The 26,832-nt window shown below is 36.2% G+C and overlaps 1 protein-coding gene across 15 annotated transcripts in view; it reads left to right on the top strand.

The window, feature by feature from the left end:
• The window catches only part of NETO1 (neuropilin and tolloid like 1), a 72,885-nt gene that overhangs the window by 28,026 nt on the left and 18,027 nt on the right, over window positions 1-26,832 (top strand). For 14 of the 15 annotated variants that reach the window (XR_011337143.1, XR_011337138.1, XR_011337137.1 and 11 more), the window contains exons 5-7: window positions 8,543-8,584; window positions 8,704-8,831; window positions 19,992-20,220. Coding sequence is in view for 5 of the 15 variants with exons in the window: in XM_069853273.1 (XP_069709374.1) it covers window positions 8,543-8,584; window positions 8,704-8,831; window positions 19,992-20,220 (399 nt within the window). In the remaining 10 variants the exon portion in view is untranslated. Of the gene's footprint in view, window positions 1-8,542; window positions 8,585-8,703; window positions 8,832-9,153; window positions 9,231-19,991; window positions 20,221-26,832 lie in introns of those variants that run through there. The other variant, XM_069853274.1, reaches the window with a different exon arrangement.

Genomic DNA, 26,832 nt, shown 5'->3' with positions numbered 1-26,832 from the left:
GAAATGTGTCTCAATGTGAGGTCAACTACAGCTTATTCGGTGCTATTTGAAGTGGCACATGTAATACATTCTGTTGAGTATAATAGCTGAAAAAGACATAGTTCTTCAATAGAATTGGGAACATTGCAGTGAATGTGTTCATTCTGTTGAATTTTCTGAGAAAAAATTTTCTGAGAAAGCACTTCTCCTATGACAAAATAACAAAGTTTACTTTATATCACCGAGTTATTCCAACAAGTTCCCTCTGTCCTCAAAAATCTGCCCTGTGGACTGATACAGCATGAATGGCCTCTCTGATAAGGATATGCAGATTTAGCACTCAATTGTAGCAAGGAATAATTATGTATAAATTGATTCAATCTGGAGAAACAATGCCTAGCAACCTCTGGATCATTTTTTGCCACCACAAACATATAGTGTTATTTCCTTGGGCTGGGCTAGGAGTCATCTCTAACAAAGCAGTGACATAAACCCCAAGCCTTAGTAGTATTGCAATGAAATAGCACAACTAGGCCATACTTAGTATTCAACATAATTCAGGAAAAGCTCCATAGCACTTTTATATTACACATCTTTCTTCCTAGTCAAGTTCAGAGACCATTAGTCAATCACAGGAAGCCACCAGGACGCTATCTTGGGGAGACTAATATGAGGTGCTGCCCTTGACTGATAATCAGTACTGGCAGTCAAGTCAGCTGCACTGTTGCAGCAAACCTGTATTGCCTAGATAAGTGGGCTCCTGAGCTCACTCAGTCTTGTTTCACATGTTTCTGGGCAACTGGCAGATGAAAGTATATGTAGCCCCTGAAATATTTGTCATAGGATCATTTTTTCCCAGTGTTTTCGCACAGAGCCTGCTGCATAAGGGAAATATGAAGCCCAATTGAAGAAATTAGATGCTAGAGTAAATATTTAGCATAACAAAAATCATCTGCCAAATAATCCCACACATATCAAAACTTGCAGACTTCCTCTTTCTGCTCAGCCTAAGTATGACATTGTTGCCCATTTTTACACTTCTTTCTCACCAGGTCACTTCCAAGAAGCACTTCTCGCTTCTAGGACATAGACGCACATTTTAGAATGAGACACAGGCTCTCCGGGGTCCTCTTGCCTTCTGACATGGTTCCCACCCATACAAAATTTACTCTGGAGAAAAAACCCACTCTAAACAGTTTGCAGGGTAGACAAGGGAGGCAAGTAGGCTAAGATCTCAAAGTCTTCATGAAAACAGAAAACTAGGTGCAACTTCTACTGGAGTTATTCAGGCACTTCTTATCTGCTCAGTTTAACTATCCTAGCCAGAAGTTAAGCATAGACAAGGATTTTCTTTTTCTGATGATACAGCCATTTTATTTCCAAATAAATGCTAAAGAAACAAGTATTAACTTTTGGTATACCAATGACTGACTGCTGCTAGCACTTGCAGTATATCTCATCTTAATTAGGACACCATAGCTGTGCAGTTTGTATATTAGTATAATGTATTGGTTGCACTATAAAGATATTTTAATAGTGAATATGAGCTGAGAGTAGTAAATGTGACAAAAGAAAAAACTAATAAACAAAAGTATTTTGGAAATCTAACTTCTGGATGGGACTTCATATTCCTTCAACAATATAAGGAACCTGGTTAAAGTAACTAGAGTAGGTTGACTGCATTTTTCTAAACATGGTTTTACTTTACCTACTGCTTGCAACAACCATTTATAAAATTTCTTCTTAAAAGACAAATAACAGCTCTAATTTACTTTACTCTGAGTCAGATCATCAAAAGCAAGAAAGAATAGTGTCTCCTTATGGATCTGCATCCTCAAAACCAGAATTTCCTAAACTTCTCTAAAGCACAAAACTCCTTTGACTTATTTTTCACCATATGACTTTCTGCTGACCTAATAGCAGGTAAAACTTCAAGGTGAAATATGAAGAGTCATATTCACTTCTACATTTGATTTACCACCTCTGAGATCTTTCATGGCAGTGCAAAGGAGCGAAAAATTTGAGAAACAGTGTTGTAGATTGTAAATATGTAGCCTTCATAATAGCTGTCCTTCTTACAATATTGTTCTTACAAGAAAGAACTTGGAATAAAAAAAGCAAATACAGAGCATACTATTTCCAGTCATAATTATTATAGAAGTGTTTTTCAGGTTGTTTAGCAACCAATAGTTTTCTCTGAAGATCCTTTGCTATCTTTAATACAGATAAAGACATACATATTGAAGCTGAAAAGATTCCTCAGAACATATTTCACTTTCAGCTAACAAGAAAATAATCTGTCTAATTTTGCACATCTATTTCACTTAATATTTTTTTTTCGCTTAGTACTTTTCCTTTACCCTCCCCAGCAGAACTGCTAAGTTCCCTTGTTTGTATAACTCACCAACAAAAAAAAAAAATTTTACTCATAGAAATGTTTTTTGTTTTAGAATTGCTTTAGTGATTCTATGAGCAGATTTTTATGCTTTTAAAATGTTTTTTCATCATCTTCCAGTATTTTCACTGTGTTATCAAATACTAGGAAGCAAACACATTAAATACCTTAGAATAATCCTGGTGTTCTGTAGCGAGTTCTGCAAGTGCTACTTTTACAGAAAACTGTATTTCACCCCCCAAGAGGACAGGACTGATTCAGGCTTCCAGAAATCCTTGTAAAAGAACCTGACTTCATAAACTTGAAAATAAATAACCGATGGCTTGCTGAATAGTGCAATTCTCTTTACTTTTCCTTGAGCGTTTACACATAAAATCAGGTCTCTAATAAGTTCTGTGATAGAGAACTTCATCTATGGATTAAAATGTCTTATATTTTCATAGACACAAGTTAAATGCTTCTTTCTAGTCATTCAAAGGCAGGAAAATGAAAAATTTTAGAAACAGCTGTCTGTTCAATTAGTAAAAATGGACATTTTGACTATTTATCATTGGGAAATATAGTTAATGTATTTGCACCATTTTCTTTATATATCCATTAAAAAAGGAGGGGGTTTAGTTCACAAACAGCAAAATCTTGGTTTTGGCTTCAAATATCAACCCTTTGTAGTGTATAGCTTGAGCAAATAATGCCTTCATTTCTCATTTATAGAAGAAAAAAAAGCTAAATAACTCAAAACAGGGCTCATGTATGAATCAGGTTTTGTGGTCTGCATTTCCCTCATCTTGACTTCTGATTGACCAGACAGTAATTACTCGTATTCTTCACTATACATATTTTGTACTTCAGATATAAAAAATATTGTGTAGTTAGGTATGTGTTGTCCAAATATGGTAAGGAATATACTAGCTCAAGCTTACATTTAAGAGATACCAAAACATCTGTTGACTTCACAAATTTGTGCATTTGTAAGAAAGAAGATAGGATTTATCTGTATGGCTTAAAATTACTTTTAAATGCCTTGCAGAATCTGTCCTTGAAGGCAAGTTTAACAGTGTCGATAACTGTGAATTTTTTTTTCAAAATTAGGTCTTTTGAAATAGATTTGTAATAATAATTGTCAGAAGAATATTTCACTGCAGGTATTTAATTTGAACTTTATGTATATTCATTGTTTCTATTAGATACTTTCTACCTGTTTCTTACAGAAATCATTCAAGTAATACAATTTGAAAGAATTTCACTTTCTGTTATGACTGTAGATTAGAAAAAAAGTACTGGCTCATGTCATGATGTAATAATTCTGCTTTATACACGTCATCTATGATGATCAGCCGGATTTGTTTTCCCACATATAGCGCTCTCTTTATTTATATTTCAAATTTTCCAGCTCTTTAAAAAGGCCGATAAACATCCTTTCTTTTTAGCAATAAGATAACGATACACTGATTCCACAATGTTTTGTAGCATGTTCCACTTTAAATGTTGAAAATAACCCCTCAACACATGCTCCAAATATATTACTCATTAACATTGTGCTTGTGTGTTAGTATTTATCACACCTAATTCTTACATGTAGGCATTTGGTCAAAAGAATCTTTAGCTGCTTTTATAGTTAGTAGAACAAGAGAATCAGAAAGCAATTTGTTTTGCCTTAGATAACTGTCAAAAACTGAGATGCATTCTTTTCCAAATGTGTCCATTTACTATGGTTATTGAACGTACAGAGAACCTGGGCAGCTAACCCAGGCTGAACCTCTCATATTGGATGAGATTAATTCTATGCAGATGGACACAGGTTCTGCAACCAAATAAAACTGAAGTTTCTGAGGTCTATGCTCTCTGGTGACGTGAATTTACTTTTCAAATTTGCATGCAGCATTGAGGTAATGAATATTGCCTGTGTCATGACCAATTTTCTGTATGTCTTATATTAGATGCAAAAAAAATATAAATAATTAGGTATCAGGTATGTGTGTAGTCACTGAAAAATATATGTTGGGCATATTTTGTGCAATCATTTTTTAAAGTCTGGGGTATCATTCTATTGATGAACAAAGATTAGGTTTAATTATTATGAGAATCTTTTTGCTCATCTGTTTCCAAAATGAAGTTGTTGCATTTTCATTAGACTTATTTCTATGTGTGAACTGAAACAGTATCCAATTAAACAGTGTTTTCTGCCATAACCTCTCTGCTTAGACTGTACATATTTGTGAATTTATTATGCATACTTGAGAGATGTGTGTTTACTTGATATTTACTGAGGTCTGAGACTGATAAAGGCAGTGGTATTTGGTGAGACTTTTGATTATTTTGTGTTCATAAGGAGAAAAAGAGTATCAGGTACTATTTTATAGGAGAACAAAATAAAATGTTAGCAAGGGAGATCAGGTAACTGGCCAGTCTGAAGTGAGTGTTAGTTTCTCAAGACTGAGATGCTGTATGCAAGCATACATAGGTGGATAAACATGTTTCAGTGTGGATATGCTATAGCTGGGCAGCCACATAAGGTGCTGCAGTTTACTTGTAAACAAAGGCATTTACATATTTTTTTCTGTGGAGCCGAGATGCACTTCTCCCCTTGCTGAACTTCATCAGGTTCCCATCAGCCCATTTCTCCAGCCTCGTGAGGCCCCTCTGGATGGCAGCCTGAACCTCTGGTGTATCAGCCACTCTCCCCAGCTTTGTGCTATCAGCAGACATACCGAGAGTTCACTCTACATCATCATCCAGGTCATTAATGAGCAACATTGAGCCCTTGGACAAAGCACTTATTACTGACCTCCAACTAGACTTAGTACTGCTGGTTCCCACCATCACTGACCTGATCATTCTACTGGTTTTCAGTCCACCTCCACCGTCTCCTAATCCACCCTATTCTTTTACTGGTTAAGGAAATCTAAAGATTATCACCATTTTCTCCTTGTGCCACTATAAAATTTCTCATCCCACTTTTCTTACCAGTAACTCTAAATAACCTGGCACAGATTTTTGCATCTCATAAACAGTTTCAGATGTAACGCCGTGCTTCACTGAGACTTTACAGAAAAGCTTATAGTAACTAAACATTGCAGGACACTGCAGGAATCTATTATTTGTGGAATAGATTGTAATATATCACCAAAAGAAATTTTTGGATAACCTTTATTTGGTTGGGTTTGGTTGGTTGTAAAGGAGGCTTCAGAAAAGAGCCACAGAACTTCTTTTGACTGCAAGGTCTTCCATTTACATATCCTTTGCACATTTTCACATTCCTTATGAAAATTCTTGGTTTAATCTTTGCATACTTCGTTTTCCCATTAAGGAGATCCCCACAAAAGTATTGTATTTCCCTCAAGGCTTATTGCCACCTATTATTCTCTCTCATTATATGTGGTCATTTTTCACAGCAAAATTTTCCTGTCTTAGGAAGCTTTCCTAGTGGGAACATAATTTTCATCAGGACTATCTGTCTATGGGAAGATATAGCCAGTCAGTGTTTAGATATCATTAAAAGGGTTCTGCCTCACCCAGACTGATAATAACAATTTGATTAAATTACATGCAGAAGAGCTGCTAAAGTATAATCTATTTAATGGTAGACTATTTAAAACCAATGTTTTCTGGGTAAATATGCTTGAACATGGTTGAATTTTCAGCATCCCTGACAATACCTTATGTACAGATTGCTGATTGTATTATAATAATATGGTTATACTATTAATATTTAATTAAATGCATCACTTAAGGTGCCGTTTTATTGAAATACTGAAATATTTTATTTCACTGTCGTTCTTGAGATGTTGAAAGGCTGAAAAAAGATTATTTTTCAAAACTGAGCAGGATCTACCATATTTTTATAATTTTAACAGACAGTGTACTTTTACATGTTTTTGTTCTAATTGTATTTAACAGATGAAATAATATTTTCAGAACTGTTTTGTGGCATGAGCGGCGCAGTTTTCAGCCTGGATTCTTGCTACTAGCACTCCTTCATATAGTAGAAATCCTGTCAAGACCTTTTTCTCCTTTCCTCCTCTACACTTCACTAATATGTTGGAGTGTTTTCAGTAAATAAGAGCAAACTCAGCAAGAGAAAGAAATATAGTGATTATACTAGACATATTTTGGACGTTAATTTGAACCAGTTGTCAAAGTAGGTTTCCATTTTTCTTGCTTTCAACACTAGATATCAACATGAGTTCTTTAACAGAACTTCTTAATTACATTAAGTGTTGTTGATTATCATATCTATTTACGTATCTATAAAACTACTTAACAATCCATGCTAAATGCCTGTTCAATTATATTTGCAGTTCCTTAAGTTCAGGAGTCTTGACTCACAAAGTTGTGGCTGCCCCATCCCTGGAGGTGTTCAAGGCCAGATTGGATGGGGCCTTGGGCAGCCTGGTCTAGTTGGAGGTGTCCCTGCCCATGGCAGAGAGGTTGGAATTAGATAATCTTTAAGGCTCCTTCCAATTCAAACTATTCTGTGATTCTGTGAGAACTGGGAAGACCAACAGCAGCCTGCTTGTAGAGGAACAGTTTAGAAAAGATTTTACAGCTCTGATTTTTGAAGTCAATACATTCTCACTGTTAAGCTTAAAATTGCTGATTTTGCTTTTACAGCACTAGACTTTTCCATGATATTATTTGGATATTATTCTTACTGTCCTGACTAGACTAAGGCTAGAGGGAAACAACGATTCTGATGGTAGGTTGTGTACATTTTCATTTGATACATTTCCTACTTCCAAACTTTCTCTTCATTGCTTTATTTATATCTTTTTCTACACTGACTCAACCCTGAAACAGTGAGATCACTTCCATGAGTAGATTACATGGTTCAAGCTCTACTTTGATTTTCCTCTTTTACAAACCGTTTGAGGCCTGGGCAGCAAGTACATGGCTCACAGGAAGCTTAATGTGTAGTGTTGGTATAGAAGGGTTCATCATTATTTTCAGAAGAGCAGATCCTATCAAATTGCCAGGAAAAAAAAGAATAAGAATAAAGGCCAGTGGGTTTCTTTCTTGCTTATTTTTAATTTTGAAAATGAGAAAAATGGTGCAGAATATTCATTTCAGGTAGAAAAACAGGGCAAGCAATACAAATCTCCCAGACAAGACCAATCTCTTCTGAAAAGATCATTGAAATACTTCAGCCTCTCTCACATTTCTGGTTTTAGACAGTATCTTCAAACTCAGCCAGATTTTGTGAAATGATGATTTGTTTGTGGATAGCTGTCATTTGAATCATAGAATGGTCTGGGTTGGAAGGGACCTGACTTGGAAGATCATCTAGCTCCAATCCCTCTGCCACAGACAGGGACGTCTTCCACTAGATCAGGTTGCTCAAACCTCATCCAAACTGGCCTTGAACACCAGGGATGGGTCATCCACAACCTCTCAGGGAAACTTGTCCCAATGCCTCACCATCCTCATAGTAAAAAGTTTGCTTCCTAATATCTCATCTAAATCTCCCTTCCTTCAACTTAAAACTATTACCCCTTATCCTATCACAACACTCCCCGATAAAGAGCCCCCTGTATCTTAGCACCGATCGAAGACGAAACACATTTATCTATGTGTTATATTTAATTATAAAAGCATGATATAAAGCATCTGAAAAAGAAAATATTATCAAGGTCATCTGATCAAAAATAGCACATATTTTATACTTAGCACAACGGATTCCATGATAAATCCTTGTGGTATTCATTCTGGGAAGACCAAATGAATGCTTCTGAAAAAGGAAGAGTCTCCTCTTTCTCAACAGGGGTGGCAGAGAACTCATAAACACAGAATAAAGTTTAGATTTCTCTAGTTAAATGTTATAACCATACTGCAAAATGTAAAACAGACAAAAGGATTCTCTCCTCTTTCATTGGACTGATGTATTAAAATATCACGTATCTAGCTGGGTGATGTTCTTGCTAGTGTATGCAGAAATATTTTTGAACTCACTCTTCTGAAAGAGACAGAAAAGTGGGATTTTATAGCAAAAAAACCCTTGATATGATATTATCAATAATTTCTGTATTAAAAATTTGAATGTTGTCAAAATTTTGAAATATTTCTTATTTCCAGGAAATATATGTACACTGAAGTGCATAGTCAAATTTTAGCACATTGACATTATAACCAAGGTACTGAACAAAATTAATTTTCTCTTTCTCAATTTTTAAGATCCAGATTTTAAGGACCTTGGCGCTTTGAAACCATTGCCAGGTTGGTATGTTGTTTGTTTTGTTGGTTTTTTTTGCAAGTTGGAGGCCTTTGCACTTTGCTGTAGAAGATATTTTTGTTTGCTGTTCAGGTTTCATTTTTTCTGGTATTTTGTTATTCAGTTTGTGAGTTTGAAATGGGAGGACCTGAAGGAATTGTGGAATCTGTACAAATTGTCAAAGAAGGAAAAGCTTCTGAAACTGAAGCAGTAGACTGTAAATGGTACATCCGAGCACCACCTCGATCCAAGGTCAGTTCTTCATCCACTTGCTGATTTGCCATTTAATTTAAGAAATTGACTTTTCTAATATGTTATGAATTTCTTGGTGCTGTCAGGTCTTGTTTAATAACTTTACAGCTTGAACGTGTGAACTACTATTTTCCTTCTACTGTGGAAGGGTAATTTGTCACCTCAGCCAAAATAACCTTCTTTCTCTATAAATAATGGTGTGGGCAGCATTAATGTGCTTTTTGTGCCATAAGTAATTTTTGTAAATTTATCTTTGATTTTTCTCATATTTTTAAAGAATCAATGTGTTTTCTTTTCAATATATTTCAAGTACCTTATATAGACACTGCTAAGGGAACAGTGCTGTATTACAAAGGTCATCATGGTTTCTCACCCAGGAACCGTGAAAATGAAGCCAAGGTAGATTCACGTTCCTCTGTATAAGACCTTTAGTTCCTTTGGTTTAGAGCCACAGACAAAAAGAGTGTTCTCATTTCTCTCCCACCATAGTCAGCAATCCATGCCTTTGTAATAAAAATGGGAAAGCTTCAACAAATTTAATAATTCTTTTTGTGGATTCTGTTTGAGTTCCTTTCTTATCCATGGCTTATCAATTATTATATGGATTAATTGTACTGGTTACACTACCATTTCTCCCCTCGTTGCAATTGGAACAGCTTTGTGCCTCCCATCTACTTTCATTCACTCTGTTAAAGACAACTTCATGTTATATTTTTTTCAAGGTATCTTTTATTGGACAGGAAACATTTTTCAAGGAAGAATTTATATCCACTAATCTCTGCCATCTTTAAACAGACAAGGCTATTTTTGTGTAATCTTAGAGAGGTCTATACAGAATATATTTATCTGTTCCAGCATTTGGTATTGAATAAGCAGGAGGAAGGGTTTCCAAAAATGAAAAAGTCGTTAGTATCAGCGTTTTATTCTTGTGCAAGTTTAGAAGAGGAGCTGAATCGTCAGCTTGTAAAGACTACATATAAGTTAATTCCAATATACTTTAATCTCTGATTTTTTTTGTTATAAATTTTGGAAAAATTAAAGATTTATAGAGTTTGAATAGGTAAGATTCCCATTTTGCTACATTGAATAGCTATAGATGTGAAATGACTGGACGGAAGAGTGATTGTGTATGTTATATACTTAGGTATTAGTAGAACGAAATCAGGTAAATGTATAATTAGAATAGTCTTTATTAGAATCCACACGACTAAATGAGCTAATAAAATAGTCCTGTAATCTTAATTTCAGTTTATGCTTAGTTGGTCAGGTAATGTCATTGTGATATTCTTGCTTCTATCTCTAAGTTCTCTGTTACTCAAATTCCTGCTAGAAATCCTCTATTTACTTAAATGCAGGATTCATCCACACTTCAGTCTTGATGTGAGAATACAAATAGTCTAGCTAGGTATCCATAACCACAGTGTTTAGGAGAAGAATGCCACACTACCACTGTTAAGAGAGGATTAGAGATTGTTTAGTTCTCGTACTTCTATACGTGCGTTTAGTTGAGTTGAATTTCAAAAAGTGTAGACTAGCTGAAGAGCATTTGGAAGGGAGAGCAATGAAAGAGTTCTATCAAATCTGAGGAAAGAGTGGAAGTTATTTAATGTCATCCAAAAGATTTTGTGAAAAAAGATGATACCAGATAATAAAAGGCATCCACAAAGATGAAAGAAAGCTCTGATGCCTGTGTTTATAGGATAAACTGTGGTCCTGCACTCCAAAAGAAAGAAAGATAGTAGGGAAGAAGGTTTTGATCAGCAGGGAGGTCATTATGTTTGGACTTGATGATCTAAGAGGTCTTTTCCAACCTAGTGATTCTATGATTCTATGATTATGAATGATTGGTTAAGGAAATTTGTTCAGACAGCATTATTAGCAATCTTAAAGTGCAGATAGGGTAAAAAAACCTGTGAAAAATGAAACAATACTAATACTACTTTTAAGTGTGTGTGGGGGGGGTCATCTCTTGAAAAATTCTACTTATCCCACCTCACTGAATTTTTTCGGTAGATAGGGCAATATAAAAGCATATAAATCAGTATTTCCTAATATGTGAAATTGAAAGTCATTTCAGCAAGCTAGGAAAAAAACCCACTTTTCAAGCCTAGATTTTCTTTAGAAGGGTAACTTCGATTTAGAGCTTGACTTTCTTAGTGTGGTTTTCACATATAGACACACAGACATTCAAACATATGTGTATGTCTGCACATACACACATACATATGGTTATGGTATCATCATACTCAGAAAGGCTGAAAATACTTCAGATATCAAGGAAAAAATTAGTGGGTAAAAATTTAGTAGCTCTTACCTGAAGTGAGATTTATTAGGAGATTGTTTATGGCCCTGATTCTATTAAACTGGATTCTATTGTCAATTTTTTGCAGTCAGGTTCTTTTGTGCTTATTTAACCTTGAACTAATGACATGCTCAATAAACAATAATTCAGTGACATAATTCTAATTTATGGCAGCTTGGACCTATGAAAACAGCCTCTCCTGCTAAGAACAGTAAGAACTTAGCAGACATCTTTAAATCCACATGTTCCTGTACTCTGGGCTGCACAGTTTGTTGCTGGGAACCATGCCTGAAAGTCCAGAGTTTTTCAGACTGTGTTAGGATTGGATCTTTGCACCTTTAGTTTCTTAATTAAACTGTGCCAGAATGTGGGTTGCTTGCAATTTCATTTGGCTTAAACTCATACAATCTAAACTGTCTGCAGAAGCAAGATGCAAGTCCTTTCCTTGGTTTGCAATTCCAGATTCAAGCCAAGTCTGAGCTCAACACATGAGCAATGAGATCAGTCAAGGAGCATGAACTTGAGATCTCTAAGCCTGAGCTTCAAACCTGCAGTCTGAGTGCAACATTGCTGCTTTCCTCAGCAAACTGGAATGGGATAGAGAACAGCAAATTTCTTTCACACACTTAAAATGCAGCTATCATGGGTTAATTTATAGAATCAAAAGTAAAATGCTGAAAATGCATGCAGAACTGAAACTTTCTGGGACAGCAGAAGACAGTGGAAGGCAGTTTAAAGACAACTTCAATCTACATGCATATCTTGCTCCTTGTACTTGACAGTGACTGGCAGCAAAGTGTGAGTTTTTTGTGATCATTCTAAGTCAGCTCCTGCTGAGTAAGAGGGCTATGAATCTGGAGTTCAGAAATACTGGGGGTTCTGCACTTTGTATAGAAGCAGATTTCAATCAGCAGAGAGCAAGGATGGAAAACGAAGAAGAAAGCCACTAACCAAATGTGATGACCTACTCAAAACTGTAAAGAGCTGGAGGAACGTCCCCATCCCAAAATACTTTACTGTGGAACAAAGCCCAAAGGAGAAAGTGAATAAGATTATTGCACTGGGATTTGAAAAAATTCAGAGACACCACTGGCTACAGTGATGGATAAGCAAAGAATCCTTTATTCTTTAACAGAAAATAAGAAAATAAAACAGATTATAGGTTTTTCTCGCTTTCTGTTAAGGTTAAAATGCTAGAGGACAATATCAATGACAAGCGTTTTTCTATTTTGGATATAACAGCAGAGTTTGACAAGGCCCCCTCCTGGAAGACAGAGCACATCTTTGTGCTCAGGTAACACTCCTTTTAGTAGGTGTCTTTCCCAGCAAGTTACCATTGTATTGTGTTTGTTCATTGAAAGGTTTTATAGGGGGGAAAAAAAAAGACAGCAGAATTTGATGGTAAAAATACTAAAACCTTTACAAAGGTGATGCTCTGATGCTGGAAAAAAAACCCAGCAAGAAGTGTTTACAGTCAGAAGCTGTGGTCAGTTTGGGAAGAAGCATCCAAATGGCAGATCATAGAATCATACAATGTCCTGAGTTGGAAGGGACCCACAGGGATCATCGAGGCCAACTCCCAACATTCAAACCATGTCACCATGTGTGTGAGGGCATTGTCAAAATGTGTCTGGAATACTGTTAGGCTTGGTACCATTACTGCATCAAGTTCTCCCTGGGGAAGTAATGCACCACTGCCCTCTGGGTGAAGAACCTTTTCCTAATATCCAACCTAAACCTCATTTGGCACACCTTCCTGCCATTCCTTTGGGTTCTATCATTGGTCTCCAGAGAGAAGAGATTGGTGCCTGCTTCACCCCTTTTGAGGAAGCAGTGAACTACTATGAGGTCCTACCCCAGTCTCCTTTTCTCCAGGCTAAACAGACCAAGCGACTCCAGCCACTCCTCATACGACTTGCCCTTTCCTGGATGCTCTCCAGTAGCTTGATATCCTTTTTATACCGTGGTGCACAAAACTGCACCCAGTACTCAATGTGGGACCACAATAGTGCAGAGTAGAGAGGACAATCACCTCCCCTGATCAGCTAGTGATGCTGTGCTTGATGCACCCCAGGACACAGTCGTCCCTCTTGGCTGCCAGGGCACACTGCTGGCTCATGTTCAACTTGCCATCAACTAGATAAAGAAACATTAATTTGAATCTGGTCCAGTGGAAGTCGTCTATTCAAGATAAATGAGCAAGAAGTACATTTAAACTGGACAAATAGTCTAGACATACTACAAGGAATAAAATTGAGCTGTAAGCCAGTTAGGCAAAGTGGTGCCTAGTTCTCTCTCCCCACCTGATCACACTATTGGGCAAAGTAGATATCTTTACAGGTTATAGGATGTGAGATATAATAAAAAGCTTAAGAAACTGAAAAGATTAATGGCTGAGACAGTGAGGCTCGAGGCTAAGTGTGGGCCAAAAGCCCAAGTGGGACCAAGACACCTGTATATTTGCAAAGGATAGATACTGGTGCCTGGTAGAGGCTCTAAAATCCCATATCACTGTTTTTATGGTGGACCTTGTAACCACATACCTGATCAGAAAGATGATGCTTTTGGTTCCAGGTGCTTAACTTCCAGATTTGAAGGTAGCCTGGAGAGAGAGTGGGCTGTTGTGCACACATTTTCTAGACAGTTAGGAAGAAACACATGGTGAAGCAAATTGCAGAGCTGGAAATCTGTATAAACCAAACCATTTTCTGTTCTCACATGTGAAGTGGAAACTTGTGCTCTCAGATGAAACTGCAAGAAAAACAGTTTAAGCTGTCAGAATTAGCAGACTAGTAGATGTTTAGTATTTGGTAGGAACGGTTGGACTCGATGATCCGATGGGTCTTTTCCAACCTGGTGATTCTATGATTCTGTGTTTAATTTTTGGAGGCTTCTTAATCATACATAGAAGAGAAGTTTTAAGTAGTACACTACAACTTAATAGGAGGAATTTGAATGGTGATTCCTGAAATGTTATAAAAAGTGAAATTTAGAGGCTGAAAAACCTAATAGAGACACATTTACAGGCCCTAGATGAGATCCATCTCTGAAGAAGCTCTGAAGCTTGCTAATGTATAAATAATACAAATAATATTCTGAATGAAAAAAAAAAAGCCAAGAGATTGACATCCCTGGAACAAGGTGAACAAAATATGTTTAAACAAGTAGAAAATATTATCTATGTTAAACTGTCTAAACCACTTCTTTTAAACAGATTTTTAGTTGAAGATGCAAGACAAGTATGTGTGTAGAACTGTGTATGTAAAATCTCTTCTATCAGATATGGTAATACATCTGCCAAAAATAAATCAATTTTAAATTAACATGAACCTGTTCCATTCAGGTATAGAAACATAACCAACCTTAGCATCCTCCAAGTAAGCAATTGCTAAGAAATGCAATTTTAAAAAGCTGTTGGTGAACACAGCAGAATCAGGATGTGATCTACAGTTTTCAGTGTTAAAAAGCAGAACAGCACCAAGCAGCAGTAAAGGTTGTCACAAGCATTCTTCCACTGTACAAGAGAAAAATGAGGATGACTTGACAGTTAGGACAAATGTCAGTTCTTGGGGACTCACAGGAGTCTGAAGAAACAAATAGGAGAAAGCAAAGAAATCTGAAGAGCTTCAGTTGTCTAGGAAAATGGTATTTTGATGTCTGAGTGTAGCTGTGAATCACAAGGTGTTAGAAGAAGTACTACATAGGGTTGTCACCTTCAAGAGATAGTATTCTCCAAACCCTAGCAGAGAGGAAAATACGGAGTTCTCTGTTTGCACAGCAAGGTCCTAAACTGGTAACAGCGGGCTCAAAAAATGTCAAAAAAAACCCCCAACCAAACAAAAAGTAAACAGAACAGGTACTGTTAACAGTTTCGGTCTGAAGTAATGTTGATTTTCATAAAACAAGTTTAGGATCCAAGCAACAGAATCACAGAATCATGGAATCACCAGGTTGGAAGAGACCCACCGGATCATCGAGTCCAACCATTCCTATCAAACACTAAACCATGTCCCTCAGCAAAGATGCAGAGCAAAGCAAACACTGTAACTGATCACTGAGCAATAGGGAAGGACATAGGACCATTTAGCCCAGTTCAGTGCTTACAAGAGAACTGCCTGAGCCTAGAAGTCAAATACGCAAAATCTGGATGTTAGACCCTGATAAAGAGGAGATTGTTGCCTTACATCTAAATTACTTTCAGCAGTTGAACTTTTTGTTTGTTTGCTTTGTTATGATGTGTTATAAAGGACTGAATGTTTGTGCACAGCAGTATATTAAGTCTGATATGCTGCGATGTGGTATGAAGTTTTCCTGACCAGCCTGATCAATCATGTTGTCAGCTCTAACCTTCAGTGACTGATTAAAAAGCAGAACTCATCAAAAATGTTTCACTATGAAGAGATTATGATCTGACTATTTTACTGAGGTAATATATTATTCATAGTTTACAATCATTCTTTCTTTTTTTTTCTAATATATGCAGTCAGAGATTTCTGTTGTTTTCAAATGTAAATAGAAAAATAGTAAAACTTATGCAGCATTTCCTTTTTCATTACTGTGATAATACAAACCTTAAAGGTGACAAGACAATTACTTAAAATATTATGTGACCAAGTGTAAATTATATATGCCAGAGTCGCAGTGAGGCTTTATCAGTTTTGTTGCTAATGGCATTGGCATTTGCAGTGACACCTCAAAGCTCAGGAAAAGCTAATACTTGTGCACTAACAGCCTGTTCTTCTAAGCAGTGTGGAATTGATGATTTGAGGAAAGTGTCTTATTAAAACTTTACAACAAAAATGTGAACAAAGAAGATAGGGTAGTTATGCTGGTTCTTTCAAATAAGGTGTTCTCTTCAACAAGAATGTCCTGATTATGCTGATATAATGTGTCAGTACCTATGGAAATGTTATTCTAAAAGCTCTCGCTGGCATCAAAGAAAAAAATCTTAATGAAGGCAGATGGTGGCATTTGAGTTTGTGACCTCTTTTTTATTCATATGTTTTCTTTTGGGAAAGCAAAGTTTCTTATCCCACGCTGGCAGAAGTAATAACTAAGATCTCAGTAAATGAAATAATTAGAAATATTGATATTTTTTCTTTCCCTTTCTGCTTAATTTCTTTTAGTGAGATCCACATACCACTAAAAGTAATGAGAATTGGCTACTGATTTCAGAAAACTATGTACCATTCTGCATTAGATAACAGTTTGTCATATAATCAGTTCTATTCTTTCCCTGGGGAACTCAATTTATTAGTCATTTTCTTCTGCCAGTGTGGATCTTGCAGCCAGTGACAGGAACAATGGCAGATATATAGTAATAAAACCATAAAAATTGGCAGAGGCGTGCAGATGTAATTAAATTATTCCAGCTCTTTAAAGTAAAATCTGATCCAATATCAAGTTGTCAGTTTGTGTAATCAGTTTCCAGTTTTTAAAAATGCACCGCAGTCTTAATGCATAGGTCTGATCCAAATAAACTTAAGTAAATGGAACGATACTGACTGATTTCAGTGAGCTTTGGATCAGGTCCTCATTACTTTATATAAAGTTCTGGGAATAGTCATCTCCAAATGAAACTATGAGGATGAAACTCCAACTTATCTCGGAATATCAGGAATTTATTTTCCCTATGAAACTTCGTGCCATTGGAGAAAGTGCCATATTTCTTCTGAAGGATGGACATAAATTTTAAAGCCAAATATTTCTTTCTAGTGGTTCCAGTACCTATCAAGTCTATATATATTATAATCTTCACTGAATTTATTATACACAGAAATTAACCAGTATGACCAACAGCAGAATTCAAGCTTGGGAAGAAGTGAAAGTGTTGGCTTCTTCACTGAAAGACTCAATCTATAACTGCTACTCGAAGAAATATTTTACTATTTTATAAGACTAGCATGCCACTGGAAACTAGAGAATGTCAAAGGATAAGAAATAAGGCTTTATTATATGAACAATCTGTTTGAACAGATCAGGAATAATTGTTGAATGCTAGAAATTGCTGTGAGAGCTCGTATTTTATAACCATAGTGACAATTAGCACACATCTCTTGTAAGAGTGAAAACTGATATAAATTACTTCTCAATACTGAAATGAGATACCCTACACAAGATATACATGTGCTTATATGCATGTATACACACACACACACACACACACACGCATATCTATGTATATATAAATGAGTATATATAAGAAAGAAGGACAGAAATAAACATATATATACATATACATAGAACATATATTTGTTACACATATTGTGGGCATGTATGATATAAAAATAAATATTCGTGGCAATAATATATTGGAAGCTTTCTGTGCATTCCTGTGAGACATTTATCTGACACGCTTTGCTTCCTGTAAAACAGTCTTGTAAATACAATATTATATATATCGAGCTGCAGAAGGTTCTTATTGCACTAACAGTGACCTGAAGCCAGTGGAGGAAAGGAAAATAAGGTGCATATTCAAGTCCTTGTTCTGAGTGGCTGTGTTTGAGCCACAGGCTGGTCCAAAGTTCTTGCCTATAGTTCTCTCAACAGCCCTTTTCTGCACATTTTTGCTTACTTCCAATTAATTTCTGCACATTTTCATAAATTTCCTATCAGAGGAATAACAGTTCCTAGGAAGCAGCTGCCAGCAAAGGTCAAACAACTACCTGGTGGCCATGGAAATAGCTGAGTCTATAAAAACAGAAAAGAGCAGGAGCCACACTGAAGACTAGGAAGACCTGAGAGACTAAGCTAGTCAGGCACCATCAAGACAGAAATGCTCTGAATAGTTGGAGAACACATAAGAACAAAGATTTGAAGCACAAGAAGGAGTAAAAGGTCAGGTGCCTGAGCACCTGGGGCAGAAAGAAGGAGAGTGAAGAACGAAAGAGACTTGTAAAAGGGTGTAGCCAGTGCAGAGGAACTTCAGAAATGCATTTTCTGCACTCAATACATTTTCAGAATTCAAACCAAGCCCTTAAGTATGATTTCACCAAGGAAATAGGCGACCTTTTTTAAGAGGAATGGAAACTGCATATCTCCCAGTAGGAGAGGAAATGCCAAGACATTTCAAGACAACACATTTATAAAAAAGTGATGGATACTGTGAGAAAATATCAGCAATGCTGGGTGACCAAACTCTAGTGATTTTTCATTCCACTAGAGGGCTGGAGCAACAGTAAATGAAATTTAAAACACCATAAAAACTATTTTTTGATATAAGATACTGCATATGAGGTTGTGTATTGCTGTTAACTGTTCTATTTTGTAGGCATCGATAGAAGAAGCTTCCTTAATTTATAGTATTTAAAAAACAGGATAGTGAAAGTAGAATTTACTTATCAGCAATTTAATTGAAATATATTCCTCTCAGTTCTTCTGGAGGATGGGAGTGTTGGAACATAAGTAAGGATTATCGTTAGAAATAACATACTAGGAAAAGCTTAGGCAAGCAAAATGAAACTTAATATACCAAATCCCATAGGCTAGTAAAAATTGGTTTAGAGATATTCATTTCAGAGAGACCAGTTGCAAAGCATAACAAGGAATGCAAATGTACCATTATACACTACCTGAAGAGGCTCATTTAAAACTCTGAGCTAGCAGAAAAATCTGCGTAGCAGATTACTTAATAGCACATAATTCTCAAACCGTAAGAACTTTAAAATATTAATTAGATGAATTGGTGAGCCCTGTTGCTACTAGGATATGCTGTGTTTGTGCACTTTATGCAAGTCGAGAGAAGCTTTTTAAGCAATTGTTCTGTTTATTTAAAAAAACCTACCTGATGTTAATAAGATTGCTTGTAAAGAAGTATATCTAATATCTAATATGGTGTTTAGTTTTGGTTATTTTTTTAAGTGAAGATGAATATAGTTTTATCCTGGATATGTTTACTGACTTTTTATGATATTTCTACTCTACTACACCTTTCTGTATCATTCTCCTGAAGTCTCCTGGGCACACTTGGCAGTTTGATTATTTCTCATGTGTCTATTGAAAATATTACTTAGCCTCTCTGTTACTGGAATATTTGATATTGCTTGTCTTAGCAATTGGTTTTAAATGAGTGGTCTTCCTATTAAAGTCCATATAGAGTTGAATTTAAAATAATAGCCTTTTCTCCTCTCCCTTGTTTTTCTGGGGGTAGATTTAGAGGATTGTTTGCAAATGGCAAGACATCATTACTTTATGAGAGAAATTAGCTTGTATGCAAGAGACATTTCCTAAAAAACTTTCTAGGTTTCTAGCAGTTTCCATGAAATGTGTTTGATTTCAGCCCTGTTAAATTATGAAGATGTATACCATAAGGCTTTGTTTAGAAAAGCTGAGATGGTGGCCAAATTGCTTGAGGGAAAAAAAAAAATAAAATTAATGATTGAGTTCTGCCTGGCTCCCAGAGTCTCACTTCCTGAATCAGTATAGCTGAGACATATCACAAAGATGACACATATTGACTCTGGGGAGGGAGCAGCAATTATTTGCCTTATTATTTTCCATGTCAGGCAAGTAATAGAGCAATATTGTGCCAGCCAGCAAAAGAAGACATTTTAGCTTGTCTGTCCTTCATCTTCAAGGACTGCTGTGTATACTTCTCAAAGACAACTATATATTTGGAAATTAGGACTTTACTGCAAAGAACACTTCCACTGTATTCTACTTTGAAGTCATAATACCAAGAAGCATAACAGTGCTCAGTTTCCATATTAATGCCCTTCCAGGGAGGTGGCCTACGGATCATCAGATCCAGAAAAATTGTTTTAATTTGTCTTTGTCCCACAAGTAGAGCAGAGGTGGTTAACATTTCTTTAGTCATTCGCAAATGTCTGTACATGTTGCTTTTGTCATTTGTTTCGTAGATCTATTTGCGATTCCTGGACTATGAAATGCAGAATTCCAATGAATGCAAAAGGAATTTTGTAGCTGTCTATGATGGAAGCAGCTCTGTGGAGGACTTGAAAGCAAAGTTTTGCAGCACAGTTGCTAATGATGTAATGCTGCGGACAGGTCTTGGTGTAATCCGCATGTGGGCAGATGAAGGCAGTCGAAGCAGCCGATTCCAGATGCTCTTCACATCTTTCCAAGAACGTAAGACCCTAATCAATGTGTCCACCTTTGTGTTTGTTAAATAGTACAAGTCGCAAAAACTGTCAGTGATTTCTTCATCCAGAGTAGTCAGTGAAGAATGTTCCCAAACAAGGTGTTTAAATATTCAGAACGGTTTTTATTCCAAGCATTTATAGTGTGCGATAGTTTCTAATGCAGTGAATAGACCACGGGAATCAGGAAGACAGGTATGAGTAGTCACGACCTTTCCAGTTGTATGACCATGACTTTTATCTGATGCCCAGGCTGCTGAGCTGCCATATCTCTGTTTTCCCTTATGCAATGTGCAAAATAATACCTGACGTTTTATCAAGCCTGATCCTTTTCTATGAATTTGATTTTTCAAATCTCATTATGACAGGCATTTAAAAAATAACTAATGATTATTTTATCACAGGTGTTAGGTATATTTGTGCATATTCCACAATACGTATATCAATAAATGTACATGTCATATATTGTTAAGCAAAGAATTTAGTTATTTTTTTGTAGTAACACATTTTCTAAAAGCTTTACATATTTTGGTTAATATTCTTTCAGTACGCCTTGCTTGCATACATTTGTTTATATGATTTCTGAACTCAGACAATAAGCAAAACAGCCTTTAAAAGAAACAAATGGGAGTTCCAGCTACTTAAAATAAAAAGCAAAAAACAAACCACAAAAAATCCTCAACAAAACTCAATAATCCCATTCACTGAAAATTATTGATTCAGGTAATCACCTGTGAAAGATATCAATTTGTTTTCTTTGATTTCTTCTCTTGGATAGAAATAATGCATATTTGTTCCATTGATGAAGTATTTTGCACATTTATTTTCACATGCTGATTCCTGTTTATCGTGAATGTATTTTTTGCCTTGTGTCTTGTCTGAAAGGGAGATTTCTGTGTGGCTGTCAGTGGTTCGAATGAAGGCACAACTCTACCAAACATATTCTTCATCTGTATGCTTTGTGTGTGTACCCTGAAACGAGGCAATGAGCCTCTGTTGAGAACAGCCTCCGTAATTCCTTAATTATGGCTCTGATTAAAAATTTCTGACAGTCTTCATGCCTAAAACTGCACACACCGCTGTATTCTCATACTGAAGCCTTAGGGTGGATTATATTTTTCTTGTCTGTAAATCAGGACAGGGTCTAAAAGATATTGCAAACTCTCAGTTGAGATGATAGTGCCCTTTTCTTATTCCTGCCACTGAAAATATCCTGAATATTCAAGACCCAATTCATTTCTTTCACGAGACATCCTGATCTGTTACCTTAGAAACAACTGCAGACACTGGAGGTTCAAAGCATATAAAGAATTGGAGAGTGAAGCATTAAGGTGACTAACTTAAAATCAAGGTTTGAATTAAGTGTGTGTTTGCAAAGCTTTCATATTTTAAAGGAAAATAAGGAAAAATGTGCTCTTTTCTGTTATGGCATTCCTAATATGTTTTCCTGACATATTATATCTTATGACATACTATATCTTATCCTTGTAAATAGGTGATAGTTGATACTGCATGGTATTCTGACTGCAAAGTTGAAAATATTGACATGATACATTTTGTGTATATGTACTCTGAACAGTCATTGTGTGCTAAAAGCTGAAAATTTATTAAGGGCTAAATTGCACTTTGAGATCTGTGCACACAGACGGCTCATAAATATTAGAAGAAACTGCATCTGTGTTTTTAATGCTGGAAGTTAACTTTAAAGGTTTAAAGGCGATGCCACTTGTAATTTCTGTGCTGTGTCAGTTGTCCCTAAGTGTTGCCCAGTTCTGCAGGCTGGTGCTGGCTGCCAGAGCTCTGCTAGAGCAAATCTCTGGTGTGCACGCTGCAAGACACAGTTCATAGCACGGAAACTGCAACCTCTTTCAGCAGCATGTGGGAATAATTAGATCATCTGCCTGGAAGAGAAGGAATGTCAGTCCTCATTCAGGGAGATGTGCATCAGGGAACAGACACCTGTGTCTCTTCTTGGGGACAAAGAGGAAAAAAGCTGCTTTGTTCATCTAGAGCTGAGAAAGAAACAAAATATAAGATGACATCTATGTTGTGGTTGTGTGCATGGGAGAGAGTGACAAAGTAAAATTCCTGTATTTACTGTTGCTGTGGGAACGGCTTGAGGTGTTGTGAACTGTAGCCCCCCAAGTTCCTCTCCTTCGCATGGAATTAAGTTGTCAAGACTGTGAATCTTCCCTTGCACAAGTCTCTGTGAATTGGAATTGGCTTTTGGTGGAAACAGGCTACTTAACCAGAGGAATATTTTCTTTCTTTATAAGTCTGTTCAGTGTTAATTCTTGTTATAGACCCATTTCCTGGGGACTTGGCATTTCTTTAGAACAGAGAAATCTTAAAGAGATTTCTTTTTATGTTTATGTGCAGATGGTTTGAGCAGTGTGCACCAATCACTTTAAAATACATGTCTTTTTTGTTGGTGTCTAAAAAGTAGTCTTACAAGTTTCCAAAGCTCTAGCAGTGATGCTTTGCAGAATAGAAATGCTATAAATATGTCTGAAGGAAGGGTATGCAGTACAAGAAGTTGTTAAATTTTTTATGCGAGAAAATTACGAATGATTATTCCATCATCAAAATAGTAGGAGACATCTACGTAACACTTAATAACCAATTAATTCTTAGTAGCTGATAGTTTAGAGTGATGAATTGACACTCAGTGATGAGCATTATTAGCTATTCCAACTATGATTATGGGTTTTGTCTGCTTATATCCATATCTTTTTAATCTTCAGTATCTCTTCTAAGCATATATATCAAATTGTACTTTTGGATATGGTGTTCACTCTCTACAATAGATTTCAAATGTCCAGTAAATTAACTTAAGAATTAGAAAAAGGAAAACAGGAAAGATGGTATCATATCATCATAAGGTATCTGTTGTCTGGTAAGAATACTTGAAAAATGAAGCTATTTTATTCACCCACTCAGTAACTGTTCATTTCATTTCCCATGACTGTGAGAGTGATCTTTAGCCTGATTAATGAGAGGCATAGTACACTTACCACTTCTTCAAAGAGCTGCTCCTGAGCAGACACACCTATGCTTTAACCTAAAAGCAGATTCATAGAGCCAGGGCATATGGTATAAGAGAAAAATCCTTCTAGATGCACAGCAGGGAAGATGTTGGTTCTCTCACCTCTGACTGCTATTTGGTAGTACTGCTTCTTTCTCTATCCTTAACCCTGCAACAAAAAAACCCAGACCAGGAAAATATCATTCCTTCTCTTCTTTTGTTGCCACTTTGAGCTCTAAGCTTGTTTTTAAAACCCTGTCACACATGGTTTTCTTAAAGGAGCACAAGTTCTATCATTCTTATTTTCTTTTTATTAACAACCCCCCATATCTAGGGCCATGTTTAGAAGAGCAGTGCACAGCTTTATTAAGTAACAGCACTCGAGTCCTTCTTTAGAGCCAGGGTCACTGAGGATGATAACCTCAGCATGGGCACTTCTCTAGTGGGGAAAAGGCACTGCAGCTATGCTGAATGAGTGACTGCGTATGTTACAGTGATGCAAAGGGAACTACTGAGAAAGGGAATGACGATATGATAAGTGTAACCCATGGGAAGAGACGATTTCCCTTTACAAGGACATGGGATTGTAAATAGATTGCAGCTTTGCTGGTTTTACTCCCTGCTTCTACACTGACATACAATGAAGAAAACATTGGTATTACCTCCTTATTGGCAAGTAGTCCTCTGTGATTTTTGCCCCTCTGTGCTGTTTATGGATAACTCTAGTGTAAATCCCTCAGTGGTTAAGCATCCCAGTGCCTCCCTGCCCCTAAACAAAATAACTGGTTGTGGTGCCTTGAGTGAACAGACTGCAGCTCTGAGCATGTGCTGCTGAGCTGCCATTCTCTGGTGAGTTTGTATTCCAAAAAATGCCATGAAACCACATTTAAGTGTTTTTTAAAGATTAGATTATTGATGTGTATTTGATACAGCTTTCTATAAAAGTTACATTTATCTTGAACAGAGCTGTGTGAAGGTGGCTAAAAAAGAGAATTCACTATTAAGCACATTTCATTTTCAGGTTTCTAATAGCTGTATTTTAATAAGATTTTTCTTTTTCATTAGTAGCAAATGAAAAGATAAGTAATTTTAATTTAGGTAATATACAGTGTATATTAGTGTACAGTATTAGAACCATTCTAATAATTTTATAATTTTAATAAAGTAAGTGAAATAATCTCCCAGCGAGACTGATGAACTGCTCCTTAGAAAGGCTGAGAGAAAGCTTCTTCCTCTGTTCAAAGAATGGTTCAAGAAAAATCTGAAAAATTCAATGTTTCTTTCCTTTGTGAAGGAAACAAAGCTCTGTTTTCTTTTGTAAGGAACAGCGGGGAAAATCCAAATGATCTATAATTAAAGAATGGATGTGCAGAGCATGATGCAATGAGCTGTCTTGAGGATGTGAGAAGTAGGTGTGAAATGTCTAACGAGTTTAGTGTATAATATTTCTCACAGCGAGCTATTATTAAGATTTCAAAGTTTTCCCATTCACCCTCAAGAGAAAGCAAGACCTCTCAAAAAACGTTATGACGAGAAGGGAAGGGGAGGAAAGAGAGAAACCTAAAAATAGGAAGTAGGATATTTATCTAAGATTAGGGAGTCCCAGACTGAAATCCCTGTCTTGAAACAGGTTCAAAGAGTAAATCCACACAGTTCAGTGAGGTAAGATGTAGACACCCCAGCTAGCTTGCTCAGAGCTAGTTCACAACCTAGGAGCGAAGAAGTTACACTGACTCTGCATGGTGCTGACAAGCTGTGTAAATACACTAGGGAAAGCATCACATTGAAGTGGAACAGCCAGGATTCACACCAGGCTTGTAAAAATATTTTGACCTGGCCGTATCTATATTTTATACCCAAAGTAACCTATAATGACCGAAAAAATGGTGCTCAACACACACCGATAATGTATTTTATTATTAATATTGTAATATCGTAATAGTATAATAATTATTAATAACACAGAGAATATTTAATTGCTATTATGCTTTATATTGTTGTTTTATAGTATAACTGTACACGTATTACTTGTGATTATTTATTGCCTCATGAAAACAGTATTTTTTTAAAATGTAAAATATGACTTATTTCATGTTACTTTGTAAACACAGCATGTGAAAGACCTATTAATGCTCTTTATGTTTCTTTGCCTTAGGGCTGTTCAGGATTAAAAGAATTTATGATGATTTTTTATTAATAAATGAAAAAAGTACAGATTATTGGCTCCATGTACATTCCAAAAATCTTCCAATAATAAGAAAATATAAAGAACTTCATTGCCTGAATTTTTACAAATTTTGAAAGCCATACCCTTCAAATACTCAACTCTAGCTTTTTTTAATACTGTGATGGTAACTTTCTGGAAATATGATAATTATAACAATCTTGTAACTTGTACTAGTTACAAAATGTTTATGTGCCAGATGACAGAAAAAGAATGGTTATTATTATTAGGATTTTTTAAAGCATAGGTTTCCTATACTTGAAAAAGACTCTGGGATGTCATTTCTGTTCCAGTTAATGCACTAGCTTATGTATCTTCTACGACAAGTGCACCCTCTTGTGTTCAATATAAACACCCGCTGCAAAGCAGAAGACATACATTATAATTAATCCAAAACTATAAAACCTTTTTGTATATTAAGAGGCCAGATACACACAACAGATATTTTTAAAAGGAAAATATTATCATGAAAAAAATGTACAATGAAAGTGTTTAAAGTTTTTTGGTTTGTGTATATTATTTTATATAAACTGTAGTTTTACATTGAAATAATTATAGGTACAAATACAAACCGGGAAAGAGCCATTAATAATATTTTTATTTAATTGATGATTTAATTATAGCTCTTTTATGCTATAAAAGTTGAACAATTTTTGAAAGACTTAAAGTTATTAAAATACATGTGATTGTATTATATGTGTGGTTCTAATTTGCTTGCTTTTGTTATAATCATAGTCATAATCATAATCATTTATTGTGCTAAATACACTATCTGAAGTATTTCTAGGCAGCACCTTAGCAGGGCTTGACTCAAAGCAGCTTTGGGATACAGGAGAAGTAATATAACTGTGTGTTCCCAGCTGTCACTTTCAATCTAATTATCAAGTCATCTTCTTAGAGAGTCATAGAGGTTGGAAGGGGCTCCAGGGTATGGTTTAGTCCAACCCACCTCCTCAAACCAGGGTCAGCTACAGCAACTTGCTCAGGGCCATGTCCAGCTGGGTTGTAAATATCTTCAGTGACAAAGATTCCACAATCTCTCTGGAAAACCAGCTCCTGCACGGTGTTTGACCGGCCCTGGTTTAAAAGCTTGTTCTTTCATTTAAAGGGAATTTTCTGTATTTCATTTAGTGCTCATTCTTGTCTCGTCACTGGGCACTGTTGAGAAAAGCCTGGCTCTCTCTTCTTTGCTCCCTCCCAGAAGGTATTTGTACGCATTGATGAGATCCTTCTCAAGCCTTCCCTTCTCCAGGCTGAACAGTTTCAGCTCTCAGCCTCTCCTCGTATGTCAGATGACCCAAGGCTTCAGTGGTCTTTGTGGCCCTTGCTGGACTCAGTCCCTCATGTCCATG

The sequence above is a fragment of the Phaenicophaeus curvirostris genome, chromosome 3 (genome assembly GCF_032191515.1).
Source record: "Phaenicophaeus curvirostris isolate KB17595 chromosome 3, BPBGC_Pcur_1.0, whole genome shotgun sequence".
In the NCBI taxonomy this organism is placed as follows: domain Eukaryota; kingdom Metazoa; phylum Chordata; class Aves; order Cuculiformes; family Cuculidae; genus Phaenicophaeus; species Phaenicophaeus curvirostris.
This window is presented reverse-complemented; position numbering and strand designations above follow the sequence as displayed.